This window comes from Ruditapes philippinarum, unplaced genomic scaffold (assembly GCF_026571515.1).
Source record: "Ruditapes philippinarum isolate M1 unplaced genomic scaffold, ASM2657151v2 ctg111_1_1_1_1, whole genome shotgun sequence".
Taxonomy (NCBI): domain Eukaryota; kingdom Metazoa; phylum Mollusca; class Bivalvia; order Venerida; family Veneridae; genus Ruditapes; species Ruditapes philippinarum.
In genome coordinates, this window is record NW_026856776.1 from 368,477 (window position 1) to 385,302 (window position 16,826).

General features: G+C 33.8%; 1 protein-coding gene and 2 non-coding genes across 40 annotated transcripts in view; 2 read left to right on the top strand and 1 right to left on the bottom strand.

The window, feature by feature from the left end:
• LOC132747680 (androglobin-like) overlaps positions 1–16,826 on the bottom strand; it is a 145,201-nt gene that overhangs the window by 91,677 nt on the left and 36,698 nt on the right. The window contains exon 1 of one of the 38 annotated variants that reach the window (XM_060737162.1): positions 14,532–14,844. The exons of 34 other annotated variants lie outside the window; for them this stretch is intronic. In XM_060737162.1, coding sequence (XP_060593145.1) covers positions 14,532–14,647 — 116 coding nt within the window. In that variant the 5' untranslated portion in view covers positions 14,648–14,844. Of the gene's footprint in view, positions 1–8,161; positions 8,713–14,531; positions 14,845–16,826 lie in introns of those variants that run through there. 3 more of the 38 variants (XM_060737164.1, XM_060737166.1, XM_060737167.1) reach the window with 3 other exon arrangements.
• Positions 9,239–9,311, top strand: Trnav-cac (transfer RNA valine (anticodon CAC)). Its single transcript has one exon. It is a non-coding gene; the product is annotated as a tRNA-Val (tRNA).
• Positions 10,562–10,634, top strand: Trnav-cac (transfer RNA valine (anticodon CAC)). The gene has a single exon. It is a non-coding gene; the product is annotated as a tRNA-Val (tRNA).

The window sequence follows — 16,826 nt, forward strand, 5'->3', positions numbered from 1 at the left end:
ATTCACAAATATATCTAAGATAAATTTTTAGCCGAATTTTTAGTTATTCTTATTAGGAGATTTACTGACTTGATTAAAGGCTTATAAATTAATCCTCATTGAAGTATACTTGATATTAACATTATAGCGGCATGTATAATCATTCTAAAGGGAATTAAGTTATTAATTTGACTTCTGTCCATTGATTAGAATAACTGAAGAGAACAGCCAGAGTGCGCCTTTATTCCTGAAATCCTATAAGAACTATTTTCTTAAATTAACTTTAAATTTGTCTATTGGTTTATAATTGTATACCCCCTTTTTCATAGTGAGTATTTGAACTCTTTTCATTAACTTTTAAAGTTTATATGTGTTGTATTTTTGATATATTGAAAAGAAATCCGTCAATGACTTCTTTTGATTGGTGATAAATTCTTTTAATGCCACGTGAACTTGTGTGATATTAACTTGTACTATTTCTATATTGACATTTGCATGGGAGACTAAAGGGGTTGCCTCCCTTTATTTTATAAAACATCTTTAAGAAGGTAAAAAAAATCTATATAAGCGTGTTTGCTTTAAAGATTTAAAATGAAGATAAATTTTAATGTATGTTGTATATCTTATGGAAGAGATAATAAATTTACTCATTATAGGATAGGCGTGGTTGAAACATTCAACGTTGGTTTAAATCATAATTGAAAAGAGCCCTAGTGTACAAACCACTTCTTCGTATTCGACCTGGGCACCATGTGTTGCAGTTTATGGGCATCGAGTATATGGCTCCCGGCTAGGTGCGACGTAAATTTTGTGGTGTAAAAACAATATTTATACGAGGATCATGTCATATTTTGAACTGGCTCACGTGCAAACCCGGTAAAACATGAACAGTAAAATTCGTCTTATGCCCCCCGCACGTAAGACTCACGGTATTTATCTAAAAATGTACAAAATTTCACAATTTTCACCCCTTCCCCACCCCACACAAAAAAACCCTTACCCCCCCCCCCCACAAGGAACTCACTCAAATGTTACATAGCATAAATATGATTCGAACTCCAAACTTACGACAGTCTACTGAATGTATTCTTACTCAATCTTTGTGACTAACTGTACGAGTTCTTTCCTGTATAAGTAATTTGTATCCATTTAGATAAAGTGTGATAAGTTTGAAGAAGGCCATTATTTATGGAGGGTTTTACACCATAATTTAATGCATGGTACTTGAAATGTAGCAAATTTATTATAGATGATATCAGTTTATTATTTAATCTACAATGTTACGTGAACATGATTTAAACGAGAAAAAAAAATCAAAAGGTATAAGGACACTAAATTTATAGCTGTCGTTTTTATTTGAAAGTTTGACTTAGGACGTAAATTTCAATCATTAGTTAAAATAAACTTGATAAATTCACGAGATTATCTTTTTATTTGGTACAAATGTGTTACTTTTATATTTATGAAATCATAAGCTGTCCCTAAGACAGCGAGTTTTGGCTATTCCTAGTGCAGGTTAGAAAAAGGAGCATAATCAGATCTGAAGTAAAAAAAGGAAACAACCTTGTTAACATTCGTGACAGAGTTAAGTACCCTACTCTAGCAGACAAATAAGTGCGTTTGTAATGTAGCTTAAAACAACACATAAAACATGTAGAAAGATTCAGAAGAATAGTAAAACCGGACAACTCTGATTAAAATCCACGACAGAGTTGTGTACCCCTTGCGTCTAAAAGATGAATGTTACTTTAAAAATTACAAGTTATTATTTTCAAATCAATATCTTTAATGGGTTTTTCGAAAAAGTTCAATAATGTACAAGCTTAGCATGTCAACAAAATGTGATTTTACCAAAATGTCAAAAACTACAGCAACAATGTAAGCTGACCAAAATAACATTCCAATGTCAAGAGATGTATTTATTGACAAAAAAATGTCAAGCATTTACCAAAAAGAATCAAAACCTAAAATGTAGAGTGTATAAACCATTAACATGTCTATGATAGACCAAATATAATGTTTCACTTAAATGTCAGGCATAAATTATCTTAATTATGTAATTTTATCAAATAAGTGAGATGCATTGGAACTATTTTTTGGATGCACTTTAGGGTGTCGTTCTGAAAATGCGCCATATAAAATATTTTGAGCTTAAATCTTCGCACCACAGCGCTGACTTGCACGTCTGCCTTTAAATAGAACACCAAAAATCAAACAAGCTGGTAACATTTTGAAACGCACGTTAATATAGGATTTAGTGTTGTCTTTGTAAATGGCGATATTGTTATATCATCGATATTCAACAATCGATACAATATCGATTGACAAAATATCATTCTACTGTGTGGTAAAGGGGAAAAGTCATTTTTCACCCCTTTTTCTCACCTAGTTTGAACACTGGATTTAATTTTCAGAGGTCTGTAAGATATGATTACAAAAACATACTATCGTTTGGTATTCTATGTTTGTGATGTTTAAAACACCATGACAACATTTTTTATACACATACCCAAATGTTTAAGCTATTGAATTAGATATATCGGTATACCGTTGATATTTAGCTTTGTTAGGCCACATGTGTCACAAATCACATTCGTCACAAGTTTTTATGAATTTGTGACGAATGTGATCACATTCGTCACAAATGACTTTTGTGACGAATGTGATTGACCAAAATCGGGTAAAAATGCCAATCACAAACGTCACAAGCAAAATTGAGAATTTTTAAACAGGCGAATCACAAATGTCACAAGTTTATTTTTCAATATGTGATACACGGAATATCATAAAAGGACAATCGTGGTTATATCAGTGCGATAGTACAAGGGCGACAATGCAATAAATCGATATTGTGATGTCGACATCACGATACCAATATCTTTTCACCACCATTGCATTATCGCCATCGTACTAACTTGTTGCAATATCGTATCGTCGGCATTGTATTGTCTTCATAGAACTGTCGCATTGTCGTAATGGTATTGCTATCAAGTCGTCTTACGTTCTCGAAAACCTTCAAAAAATTTTGGTGACAATGCACGGCATAGTATCAGACTTCAACTGGAAGTGATCTTTTACCTCTGTGAACCCTCAAATTTCTTCCCACCATACAGCGACAGTCTAAAGGAATCTCACAGACTTAATCTTAGTTTCAGTACAAATTATGACCATATTTACACCAATGAGACCATATATGATTGTTTGGGAAGTAGCTGAGACCCCGTTGACTTTCAGGATATCTAATTAGAGATTAGGACCTTTTGACATCAATGAACCTTTTTTGGTCTGACAGACTTTTGACTTCCGCAGACTTTCAGGAATCTTGGTTCAATTAAAGAGTATGACATTTTGACATCTAGGAACCTTCTTTCCTGAGACGATTTTGCAAGTCTGTGCCAATTGCTTGCAGACGCTCTATGGAACTTTCCATATCTATTCCACTAGTAATAATAATATAGTTAATTCGTTTAAACAGATCGTGTCTTTGTGGCGGGGCCGCTTTATCGTTTCGACGCGTCTTAGCTTTTTTCGCCTTTTATGATTAGATAGTTTCAAACGACGGTGTTTAGTGAATTTTATAGAGGATATTTGTTTGTTTTGAGTGAATATGAAATATATTTCACTGAGAAGTGAGAAAAAAAATGAAATATGTATCACGAGCGCGTAGCGCGAGTGAAAATATGAACATTTTCTCACTTCGATGTGAGATATAGTTCATATTCACGAAAAGCAAACACATTTTCTTTTTATTTTATGTGCCTTTTGAAAAGTGCTTTTAGACCGTTTACTACTGAAGCGCGGAGACTACGCGCGCGTAAACAATATGACGGCAAACGTTAACGCTGCAAGCAAAATAATCCTTATTTATTTATATTTCTTTTTGCGGTCTCATTGTCAACAATCTTACAAAATTACGGACATTTGAATCGAGAAATATGTCATTTAGAATGAAATTAAAACAGTTATTTTTAATGCATGTTTAGGGAATCCAGACTTATAAATACGTACGCAGAGTGGGCGTGGCTTATATCACCCAAATCTATATCACCACACTGTGACTGATATAATATGAATATATTTCATTGATAGAACAGTATTTCATTAGTTAGCATCAAATAAATATAGGATATTACATGAGTGTCTTTTCATATTGAATTTATTAAACGAGTTTGATAAAAATAATAAATTGCGAGGCTCTGCCGAGCATTTTTATTATTTTTATTCAACGAGTTTAATAAATTCAATATGAAAAGACACTCATGTAATATCCTCTATATTGGCCTACGAGACCGCTAAAGCCCTCGGGCAATACCTCTTCTTGGCCAATATTGCATTCAGACACACTAGACCTGTGTAATAACCTATAAATACGCAACGGCAAACACTATAAATAGAAAAAAAAATGTGAATTTAAACGTATATGAGTTTTGTCCATGTAATATGACTGTGGTCAGGTGACGTGATGCGCCAAATATCGATATCGGTCCGACTTCCGGTTGGGCCGATATCGATTTCCCACTTCGGGTTGCTAAAAAAACGCGGAAAGATTGACAATTTTATAAGAAAAAATACGTTTAACTGAAATATATCTTGATAAAAAAGCAAAATTGAAGAACACTTGAAAAACAATCTCCAAACAGTTAAATAACGCCAAAATATATTAAAAACAAATGTTTGTGAGGAAATGACGTCAACGTCATTAGACGACGTCAAAAGTCCCTCGCTTTTTAAAATAAATTATACATTGTCGCTGAACAATGTTTTCAAACGATTTTTTTAATTCTATAATGAAAACCAAAACATAAATGAGCACATGCAATAAAAAGGTTATAGAACAGGTCTGGTGTGCCTTAATGCGATATGGGTCTACAAGATCGGTATTAGCCCTCGGGCTCTTTTAGTGGGCCAAAATCGAATAAAGGCACATCAGACCTCTGTAATAACCTATAAATATATCCCGCCTCTAAACCAATGAAAATTCGTGAACTTTATTAGCAGTATTATAATTGCGGCTAGTATTGTGCAATGTGAGTTTGCTTTTAGTCTTCTTGGAATCCATGTTGTTATTCATTACTTTATATTCTAGCATAAAACTGCTGCGTTATAACCATGATTTCGGGGTGTTTTAACAGGACCAAAAAGGTCTTTTAACAAGGAGATTCTAGCGCTCATGCGCTGTTAAAACACCTTTTTGATATACGTTTTCCGTGGCACAGCGTCAATACATTGTGGCCCGGACGCTGCTTAACTAAAACGGAAATGACGTCACGGTCACATACAACGCTGACGTTTCCGTGCAATCCGAGGAAAATCAGTGATGTTGCTTGATTGTGTATGGATTGTGTTAGATTTATGCATGCTTTATGCTAGAATAGCGTTAACGAATAATTGTTCCGTGTCATAACAACTGCTGAAACCCTCGGGATACGTTGGGTCGGGTACCAACTAATCCCTTGGGTTTCTACAGATATTTTAACACGAAAAAAGAAACATGCGTTATTCCTATATTATATCAGAGTTCTTTAGTACTGACGGCTCATCTAGGGTTCAATATGGCGCGGTTCATATAGTTATTTTACCAGTAATATCTATAAAGGAAAGGGTTAAATGAGAATCATGAAGGAAGTTGAATAAATAAACTTAAAGAAAACTTAACATTTCTTGTAGAATATGATTGGTCTTGCGAAGCTATAATTACACGAGGTCATTCAAATATCTTGCAAGCAAATTCGCTGAATTAATGTTTACCGCCCACAGCATCATATACTGATTGAAAATTAAACAATTGCAGGATACATTTCGAATAAAGACTCCGGGGAAATAGTCGGTTAAAGCATAAATTATCAGGGCCCATATCACTCAAGGTCACGGCGATAATGCACATGCCCTTTTTGTATTGAAGGTTCCCACACAATTAAAATTAGATATATTTAACATTTGAAGACATGAAATACTTAAGTTATCTGACTGAATATTAAGCAACCAGGGGTCTTAACTTCGGGTAAGTGCCGTCAATATACACATCTCCGCTTGGTATTAGATGTACCCACATAGTTTTGTTTAAATTATTCAGCAGATTTGTTGAAGAATAGGGTTGAATTAATGCTTTTCTATGAACAATAAATGATAATAAATTATGGATCATAACTCTGTATTAAACGGCCAAACGGGAAATACTGATGATGATGATGATGATGATGATGATATGCACATCTTGTTTGTTTGTTTATGTGTTTATCTAAAGTCGCCGCCGGAAAGCCCATATAAGCGACCGTACCCTCAAGTCGGACCAAATCCTTTAGTGTCCCGTCGAGATTTTTCGAGATGCGCATCTCCTCTTTATATTAAACTAAATTTCGTTGAAATTCCTAGAGCGCAGAAAAGCAATAGTTCTATATACAGTGTTTTATAAATAACAACAACAACAAGGGGCAATAAGTCTGTTTTTTAAAAAGAAATGGAGATATGCTGGTTATATGTGCAACTGGTTTGTGAATGAAGGTTCCTACAAAGTTGCAGCATCGATATCCATCCAGAAGTTGCTGAAAAATAGCGTGGAAACGAAATGATTCCATATACAGTGTATAATAACTAATCAATGGCCGGATAGTGCGGAAACTAAATCTGGACTGACAGGCGGACGAACACGCTAAAACAGTCCCATCACTCCCGATTTCATCAGCGGGGGAGGGGATAAAAATGTCTGTAGTTTTAGTTCCAATAATTGATTTCAGTCCTAAAAATTTGTGACGTTTGTGACTCAGTGAAAAGCATTGAAGAAAACAATATTTATCTCAAATTTGTGACATTTGTGATTTTAAACTCGTGACGAATGTGATTGTCTAAAACATTGGATCACATGCATCACAAAATTTGTGACGAATGTGATCTCATTCTTCACAATTGTGACGAATGTGATTTGTGACACATGTGGCCTTACATAGCTTTCTATATAGCGATACAAAAAGTTTCATTCCATATAGGTAAATGGAAGTAACCACGTTAAGTCAAATCCGACAGCTTTTAAAATTTACTCCCCTTGAATCAATACCATGAAAAGGCAGATATTTTATCCACTGATTTAATCAATACAGTAAAGTATACTTGAAAGTTAATTATATCTTAATAGGATTGGATTACGCCAGTGTGAAACATATATGATCTAATATGCATTTTACATTTATTACAGGTCGGAAACCCTTTGATAATATAGCCACGTTACTTATCTTGAAGACTTATGTTAAACAGTTAAAACCTTTTGACAGGATTTTATTAGACTTAATTAAAAGTGAATACTACTTTTGTGGAGTCATGACTAAAGATTACTAATATTAGTTGAGTCATTATTTTGATTTTTTTGTTTTTTAAATCTTATTCCCAGCCTATTTTACACTAGTTAAACACTTGTATGTTCATTTTATGTTTTTGTTCAATCTCTAAGTTCTCAATGAAACATAACTGTATATAAAACACAAACAACAAGCACTTAAAGACAGTGTTAGACATATGAAACAAATTTGTATGCTTATGTCTTATATAAAACTACTCTGCTACTCCATGAAACTTTGTAGGCTACATGATATCAACTTAGTTTCAAATTGTATTTGATAATGCTGTCACTTTTAACATGATTCAATCTTAAAATGGGGTTTTCATCATAGCCCAATAAATGTTCGAATCAAACATTTTGTCATAACTTATACATGTAATTTTAATCCTCAACACCCCACCCACTGTACTCAACATTGCAGTTAACTCCATCTGTCACAGATATTATTGAAATGATACATACACCAATATTAGCGGAACGACAGTTAAACAACAATAATTTTGTTTATTAGAAGCCACGTCACAAAGATGATGCAGAAAGTAATTGTCCATGGAGACAGTCAGTAACATGTACAAGCCACAATAAGTCCGACACTAATAAAACAATAACTGCCTAATTTCGCACATCCACATAATTTATTATGTAAGTAAGTCAATTAGCTATAGATTACACAACAACAATGTATTATACATGTATTGTAAACCTAAAAAGTCCTCACGCACTGACCGGGGTTAGAAACTCCGGACCTTTCGCTTACATGGCGAAGACCCAACCACGTCATTTTAGTGTTAAGAGCTGTTGGAAGTGGCCTATACCTATAATCAGTACAATTGTTTTTAAGTAAGGACCTACCTTTTCCCACTACTCACAGAGAGCGTTGACATGGGTCGGTCTTCCGGTATCTTGCCGACCCGTCGGTTTGCCATTACCTTACTACTCATTGTGAATTATCCGTTTATCTCGAACACAATATAAATCCACTAAAGAAGTCACCAGAATGGTATATTTGTAATAAAACACTATCTTAAATGATATACTCGAACTTAAACACTGAATTCAAATCATTAATGGACCAACTAACTTTACTACAAAACTTCTCTCTTTTGTCGAACTCTCCTAACTCGAATTTTGAAACTGAACGTTAAAGTCTTATTTTTAGCATAATTTCCACGCGCATTCTTTCTTTTTTCACTAATCTTAACTAAAATTCATATTAAAATTCCATTTTTCAGAAAGTGTTCTCCTATAAAATTTTCTACAACTGCAGTTTACTAAGATTATTTTAAAACTAACGGTTCATTATGTGAAAATATACCCTGTTTATTGTTATAAAATTAAACAATAAAAAATCCAAATTCACTTGTCAACAATGCACAAATCTGACATAATATTCACACCTTATGTCTACAACAATTGTTAGTTTCTATGTTATGCCACTAAGAACCGTATTGAGAGAAAAAAATCTGCTTTATTGAAATCCGACACAACTAATCCGTTAATCTTCTTACAGTATAAGATTATAGGGGAAAATACATTATTATTATAATAGTGCTAACATTTTTCTACTATAAAAGAATTATTCCTTTTATATATGTTAACTAGGTGTGTGAAAAAGTTATAACGATTGAAGTACGAAGGTCATATAACGATTTTCACCTATTCTTTACAAGTTATATATAATTGCCATCATTATAATATTTCCGAACAAGTAACAAAAATATTATTTTCGAGTCTTAAATTTCATTTTACAAGTTCACGTATTGCTTTACCCTTAAAGCAATTGTCGTAACTAGGCAGTCTTTATACTTTGACATAATCTGTCTTTTTCAAACATGAAATGATATGTGTCACACTAACTTTAAAATTGTATAAACTTTTAATCCATATGGATTATCTATCGAATCCCTTACACATTCCATTTATATGTATGGTTCCGTAGTGTAGTGGTTATCACGCTCGCTTCACACGCGAGAGGTCCTGGGTTCGAGCCCCAGCGGAACCAATTTTTTTTAATTAAAAATACAAAAACTAAAATAGCATAATACACATGTATCTTTAGAGTATGGGCCATATAAATAAGCACATTTCCCTTAAAGTAACGAATAACAAAACTGAAATAAAAAACACACACACACATACAACAACGAAAGTTTTGTCTTTTTTTTCAATTTTCCTTTTGATTATCTCTAAAATAGAGATTAAAAACAAAATGTTGTACTTTTTATAACGAGTATAAACTAATTTTGTCAAATCAGTAGCTAAAGTACAGGGATCTCACAGGAATGATAAATCATTTTCTACTTTAGTGTAAGATCTTCAAAAGTTTTACCTTCTATTTGACTCTATAGGTACCTTATTTTGAGCAGTTCAAATAATGAAACTTACTAAAGTTAAGCTTAATTTGTTAATCCCAAAACACGTTGTGTTGCTATGTAAATAAACGACTGCGGTTGCTGTGGTAACAAACAGCACTGGTTGCTAAGCAGATTACACCAAAGGTATACTTTAAAAGCAAATTTTTTTTTAAATTGTAGTAAAATAAAACAATTATAATGTATTATGGAAATACAATTATAAATCAATTAATAATCACTCAGCATTTGGATTCATGTTGCAAATTCCATGTAAGAAAAACAGATTTTTGTTTTGAAAATAAAACCTAAATAGTACTATAAATACAGGATTAATTTTCATCGAGTGGTATGAAATATGATAATTTTCATACCACATGATGAAAATAAACCCTTTATAGAAGTAAAAACTTGAATTTTCTTTTTATTATACACATTTTTCTCTTTTTAGACATTACAGTTTGAAAGACTTCCCTTTTAATTTTATGTATTGGCTGAAATTAGAAGAAAGTAGCCCGGCAAGACACCAATGAAAATACGGAAAATATATTTCACTGCAGTGAAAAATATTTTTTATAGTGAAATTATGGAAAATGAAAATACGTTTCAATATTTCTTAATATTTTATTTAATAAATGCGTATATGAGCAAATATCAAAGCTATTCTATGGGTTGAATATTTACATTGAAATATTTATATGATGCTTAGTTAGATTTTTAAAACGGATTTCTTTTATAGAAAGAGGGCATTCGGAACTGCCTCGGCTATTATCTATAATAACCTTAATCGAAGACTGACGGAAAGGGCCGAGTAGTTGCGATTGAGAAAGAGGGCTTATAATTTCGTTTTTTATATCCAAAACAAGTCACAATTCTTCTTTAAACGATTCAGGTCATGACTGGTTCCGTAGTGTAGTGGTTATCACGCTCGCTTCACACGCGAGAGGTCCTGGGTTCGAGCCCCAGCGGAACCAAAGTTTTAGTATCATAGCACCTCTAATTCTTAACATTAAATATCTCGACTCATTTCCCATTAGAATAAAGCGCTTTCAACTTCCTTGTTAAGGATCGGATGTTTTTAATTTTTGCAATTTATTATGTAATTTTACATGCTTCTTTTAAAGGAATCAGAAGCTATAAGATCTAGGATGTAAAGAATAGCTTTCACGAAATTTTCGTGTTGAGCCGCATAGTCTTCGCATTCAAACTGATCGGTACTTATACACAGAGTTAGAATTCAGCGTTTTTCTGTAATATTTGCATCTGTTATGAAACAGAAGATGAATTTATTTCTACATCTCTACAATGCAACAAAACGCGTCAAAATATATTAAAATGTGTCTGATATGAAGCATCGCATGAAATAATTTGTTAAACATGAAAATAAGTTAGAAATGATTATAATTAGCAAATATATTGACGGTGTAAAAATAAAGAAAATAAAAAAAGATGTAGTGCAAGAACGGCTAATGTTCTAATTTTACATGAAAAGCGATTGCAAATCGAGCACTCTTATGCGCTCATTATGTCAATTATTTAGTTAATAATATTCCTGTTTGCCTATCGATTTATCTACAATACATTACAATACATTAAAGGCACATTATGTCACAGAAACAAATATTTGTTAACTTCTTTAAAAATAGCAAACATGAATTTTATAATGTTTAAATAATGCATTTTGAGTAATATTAGATGCCTGATACCAGACGAGAGTAGTGATAAATGTGTAATAATCTGTCATAAAAGTAGCAAGTAGTATTTTGACTTCCATACAAAAGACTAATTCACTGTAACTATACTTATTGCCAAAAAGCAACCAATGAAAAAGATGATTCCGTTAACTGGGGAATAAATAATTCTTTGGATACTATATTTAAAAAAGGACACACAAATTAAAAAGCTGTTGAGAAATAACAATAAAAACATTTCTGGAGCATAATGGGCCTTTAAGATACTCAACTGCTGGGTACTTTCATTAAAAAAAAATTGTTCATGTACATATTTATAGAAACAATATTACATTTATGTTTAACATTTAAAACAATGAAGCGTATGTGTTACGGCACAGGACATGTTCTCTTGTATTATATTCTTTCCAATTTTCCTACGTAAACAACCCATTTTTTAAAGAGAAAGAAATTTCACTCCAGGATCCATCAATTATACGCGAAAATAGATGACAATTACCGATAACTGCTCACAATAATTGACGATTCATTGATCCTTTGTTTTATTTAATCAACAGTTTGTGAAGATGTGAGATTGAGATTGTACTCAATTGGCATCGTTTATCAAAATTGGATAGTTACATTCTGTCAGTTTTTTATTGTACTTCTGCTACAAAATTCAATAAATTTTCTCGAACTTGGTGTCAAGTTTATTCTATTTTACAAATCGAATGCAGTTTTGCACAGAGCATCAAAATAGGATGCATATATGTCGTGCTTTGTAAGTGGATTCAAACGCTTAGTTAAAAAGGAATACACAATTATATAAAGTAATTTAGCAAAACGAACTGCACAGTTTGTGAGCGGGTCATAAGATAAGATGACGTTGACCTCACAATCATTCATGTACCTTTAAAATTCGAATTATTTCCAATATAAAACTTTAGAAAATGAGTAAAATAAAGTTTTTTCAAAAAAAGAAAAACGGAACAATAAAGCACCAATTAGTGTATTCAGTGAAATGCTTTGACCTTGACCTTTGTCAGAGGAGCGGTGACACTAACGATTGCATACATACATTTTTGTTGAGATTGCTTACAAAGTAATTTTGATGCATCCGAAATTTAATGTGTTTCCTGGGATCGAAATAGGGAAGAGACATGATTATCTCAAAAGAACAATGGAAAGAATTGACAAATCTGTCCGAATTTAGAAGGTAGGCGGAAAAAAATTCTTATTTCAATTTAGGATATGGAGCGATGCAACCGCTACACATAAACACGTCGCCATTACGATAATTTTACGAAATATGACTGATAAAGGCCCAGGAGCCACACAGAATTTGACGGAAACATATCGCCAATTACGAATATTTCCGATATGTGACGAATTAGTCCGAAAAGATGCGACTGTCATCACCCAAGAACAACGAAAACAATGTAATAAGCAACAATTAAGCAAAAGCATGTAAACACAATTCATCAAACAATCTTCAAAATGCAACATTTTGCATCATATCGAATAAAAGCTTCTGGTACAGTTGTAGCCAAGACCATTTTATATGTTGCAGTAGCCAAGACCATTTAATATCATGTTGCAGGAATTCGGAAGAATAAACGATTAAGTGCACGCATTCTGTAGCGGATTTGACTAAATAAAATCATGATAAAATTATGCAAATGACAACATCTGTCTTTCAAATAGCTTTAAAAGTAACGCTTCACGAAAAATATATAATGCATTATGAATGGAGAAAGTTTCAAAACGTATGTCTATAAACATTTCAATTCAGAAGAGATTTGGCCATACCAATCTAATTATAGATGGGATTTAAACGCTCGATGACAAGGTTTTATCCCTGACTGTTTCACAAAACTAATAAAATTGCCTTTTTTGTCTGGCTGAAGGGCTTAAACATCTCATACCCTGCCCGGCCAGCTTCCTTGCCATGCTCTTTTTTGGCAGCATTGGAATTTCGTATTCCTAATTTTTAACCGCAACTTCTCGGCCCCTTCCGTCAGTCTTCGGATAAGTAATAGCCGAGTTGATAATGTAACTGTTTTAAATTTTCTTATTTTAGGTTTATTAAAATTTATGTCTGTGTAAAGAACACACTAGTATACATAATTTTATTGATACGGTTAACGGGTGATCATCTTTACAAAATCGTTAAGTCCATGTCAATTTAAATATCATATAAAACCAGGACAGAAATATTTGGTTCTTTTTGATACTTAGGTATATATTTTGGCAAGCGTTTTGTAGATATTGCAGTTATAAAACTAGAGGTGGTTACCAAGGTATCCAGACAATTCCTGCGCCCACCCCCACGGACAATTCCTCTTACATTTATTTTGGACGGCCCGGACAATTCTCACACACGGACAATTCTCCTTACATTTATTTTTGACAACCCGGACAATTCTCCCCACGGACAATTCCATTTACATTTATTTTTGACAACCCGGACAGTTCCCCTCCTTTTTTATTTACAGGACGGACAGTTTCCCTCCCGGACGATTCCCCACCTATGAGTGCTCCATGATTATATAGGTCTGACTGATTTAATATATAACTTTATATAGGTATATTTCATTATAGAGCAATGACTGACAACATAGCTATAGCTATACATGGTATGATAACATTTAGAGCAAATAACTAATCATAGCATAGCTATAATTGATTATAGCTGCTAACCATAGTTATATAACATGCTATGTTTAATTTTATGGCAATAACTAATTATTTAGCTTTGAATGATTATAGCTATTACATATAAAATAGCTATAACTGATTATATAGCTATGACATATTATATAGCAATCACTGATTATTATAACTGTAGCTAATAATATAGCTATGACGGATTTTATGACAAAGAGGGATTATATAGCCATGACTTATTTTAAAACTATGACAAATAATATAGCTATAATAGATTATATATCTTTATATCTATGATAGATTCTATAGCTATGACAGAATTCACAGCTATAGCAACTTCTTTCAACCCCTCAGCATTGATCAAGAGAGTAATCGTCGCCGGCGACTGATATAAAATTAAACCATCAAAAAACATATCTGCCGAACCCTGGACTCAAACCCACACGTTCAATGTCCATAGACAAAACATTCTGCTTACTTTCTAAAAAAACATAACTATAAACACAGAATTATTCAGAGTATGTGTATACTTACTTTAAGTTCATAATGGCTGTTTGAAGCTTGAACTTAGACTTTGACATACGCTTCCCGTCCGGAGAGTCATCGGACACATGTGCCAGATGGGCCAACTGCACTATCTTTCCAAACATGTTCGAATATTTTAAAAAATATCCCCTTCACAATTAGAAATACATTTGTACAACATTTCAGTGACAAAAGTTTAATCCACAAACAACGTTTTTCCCCTCCTCAACAGATTGATTTATGAATTATGCCAATTATATTCCAATTAAAGAAACGAAATTTCTCGAAATTAAGATATCATAAATTACAAAATCTATATTGATATAACGTTTTGTTTTGAAAATGCTGAACAACCGCCATTTACCAATTGTAATTCACTAAACAATATCCAAGTAAAATCAAATTGTCACAAACTATATGAGAATTAATTCCAAATAATTATTCACGTTTATTGATGGAGAGAGAAAATTATGTATCCGAAAATGAAGATATTTCGTAGCAGACGACAAGTTATTTCACATCATATGAACATCATTATATTAGATAGTGTATTGAATTATAAGACACGTTTCCACTACATCGGACATCAAGAGAGAGAAATAACCGAGGGTGTTTTCATCTTTCACAAGTTATCATTAAGATATCCCCCATTCCATGCCGGGTGAGCAATTTCAATGATACAGTCTTTTCAAAAAAACTATAAAGAAAGAAATGAAAAAAACTTTCGAATTTTGTTTTCACATTCGTCGTTCGACGAGTGTTGTTTTATTTATTCATAATCTTAAAGAAAATCTGTAACACTTGATAAACACAGCGGTTCATGAAATACAGTTTTTCAATTAATGCCAAATAAGTTATTAACACCTTCTTATAATACTTTTGAAGAGAGCAAACTCAAAACACAAAAGATTACTTGTCAAAATAATAGAACCAAATGGCACTGAGGTCGAAGATTTCAGATGCCTATAAAACGTTTTTATATTAAAATATCGTTTACAAATCAAGCCGTTTTGTGAATATTAAATAGTTGCTCTTTTTAAATACACCGAGTTACTTCTTTTCAAAGGACGATCAATTTTTTCTAAATACCTATCCATTCATCTTATAATTTCTTTTCTTTATATGGGTATAAATTATTAAAATTATGAGTAAGATACAATCTGGAACGCACCTAATGTAGATCTTCTGTAGAACTCCTGTCTGTGGTGCTTCTAGATTGCTGATCGACCTCCATCATCAGCATGGTGCTCGCCGTCATTGATATTTCGGCCCTTATCCATGTATATCTGCTGGCGAGTGGGCCCACCGTCTTACGGTGTGGAGGTCGATTGCTTCCAGCTCTTCTCCTTTCGTCTCAGCCACAGCCAGCTAGACGCACGCTCGGCAGCTTGGCTCAGTCTCTGGATTGTCCTACGTCTATCCCTTCCAGTAGTTCCTATCGCTGTCATCAGTCGGCACACAGATTGCGAACAGAACCCTCGCACACCTACTTCAATAGGAAACAGCCATGTATGCCAGCCTCTCTGTCTACATTGGTTGAGTAGCTCCGTATACTTTGCTTTTTTCCTCTCGTAGGCCTCTTCACATCTTGTCTCCCAAGGTACTGTTAACTCGATCATGATGAGTTTCTTTCCTTTTTCAGACCACAGTATGATATCTGGTCTTAAGTTGGTCTGGACAATACTTGGGAAAACAAGCTTCTTGCCAAGATCCACCTCCATGTTCCAACCTGTTGCGCGCCATCTAGAATTGATGGTTGGTGTGGCGACTGTGTCTTGGCAGTTTCACCCCGTTTTACAAAGTTAATCTGACAAAGATTGGGGTTACTCCTTCGTTCCTTTTTCCTTTCACCTTCAAGCCAGTCAGCCACCTCCCTAAGGACGTTGTCATGACGCCATCGGTACCTTCCTTGTGTTAGTGCAGTGGAACAGGAAGAAAGAACATGCTCCAGAGTGCCAGGACGATCGCACAGGTCACATGCTGGATCCGTTGTAAGTCCCCACCTGTGGAGATTAGCTGGGGAGGGTAAGAGGTCATGGACTGACCTGATAAGAAAGGATAACCGTAATGGTTCATACTTCCATATGTCTTCCCAAGTCAGCTTCCTGTCTATGGTGTTCCATGAAGTCCATGCTCCCTGTGCTCCCATCCCTACTGCTCTAGCCTGTCTTGCACTCTCCTCTGCCCCCCTGACTTCTGACTGAATCATGGCACGTCTCTCCTTCTGGTCTGCCTGGTTTTCCACAGGGGTGTCTTGGTAGCACCAATTCCCTGTCGTCCCACAGCGGTTAATTCCCACAATGT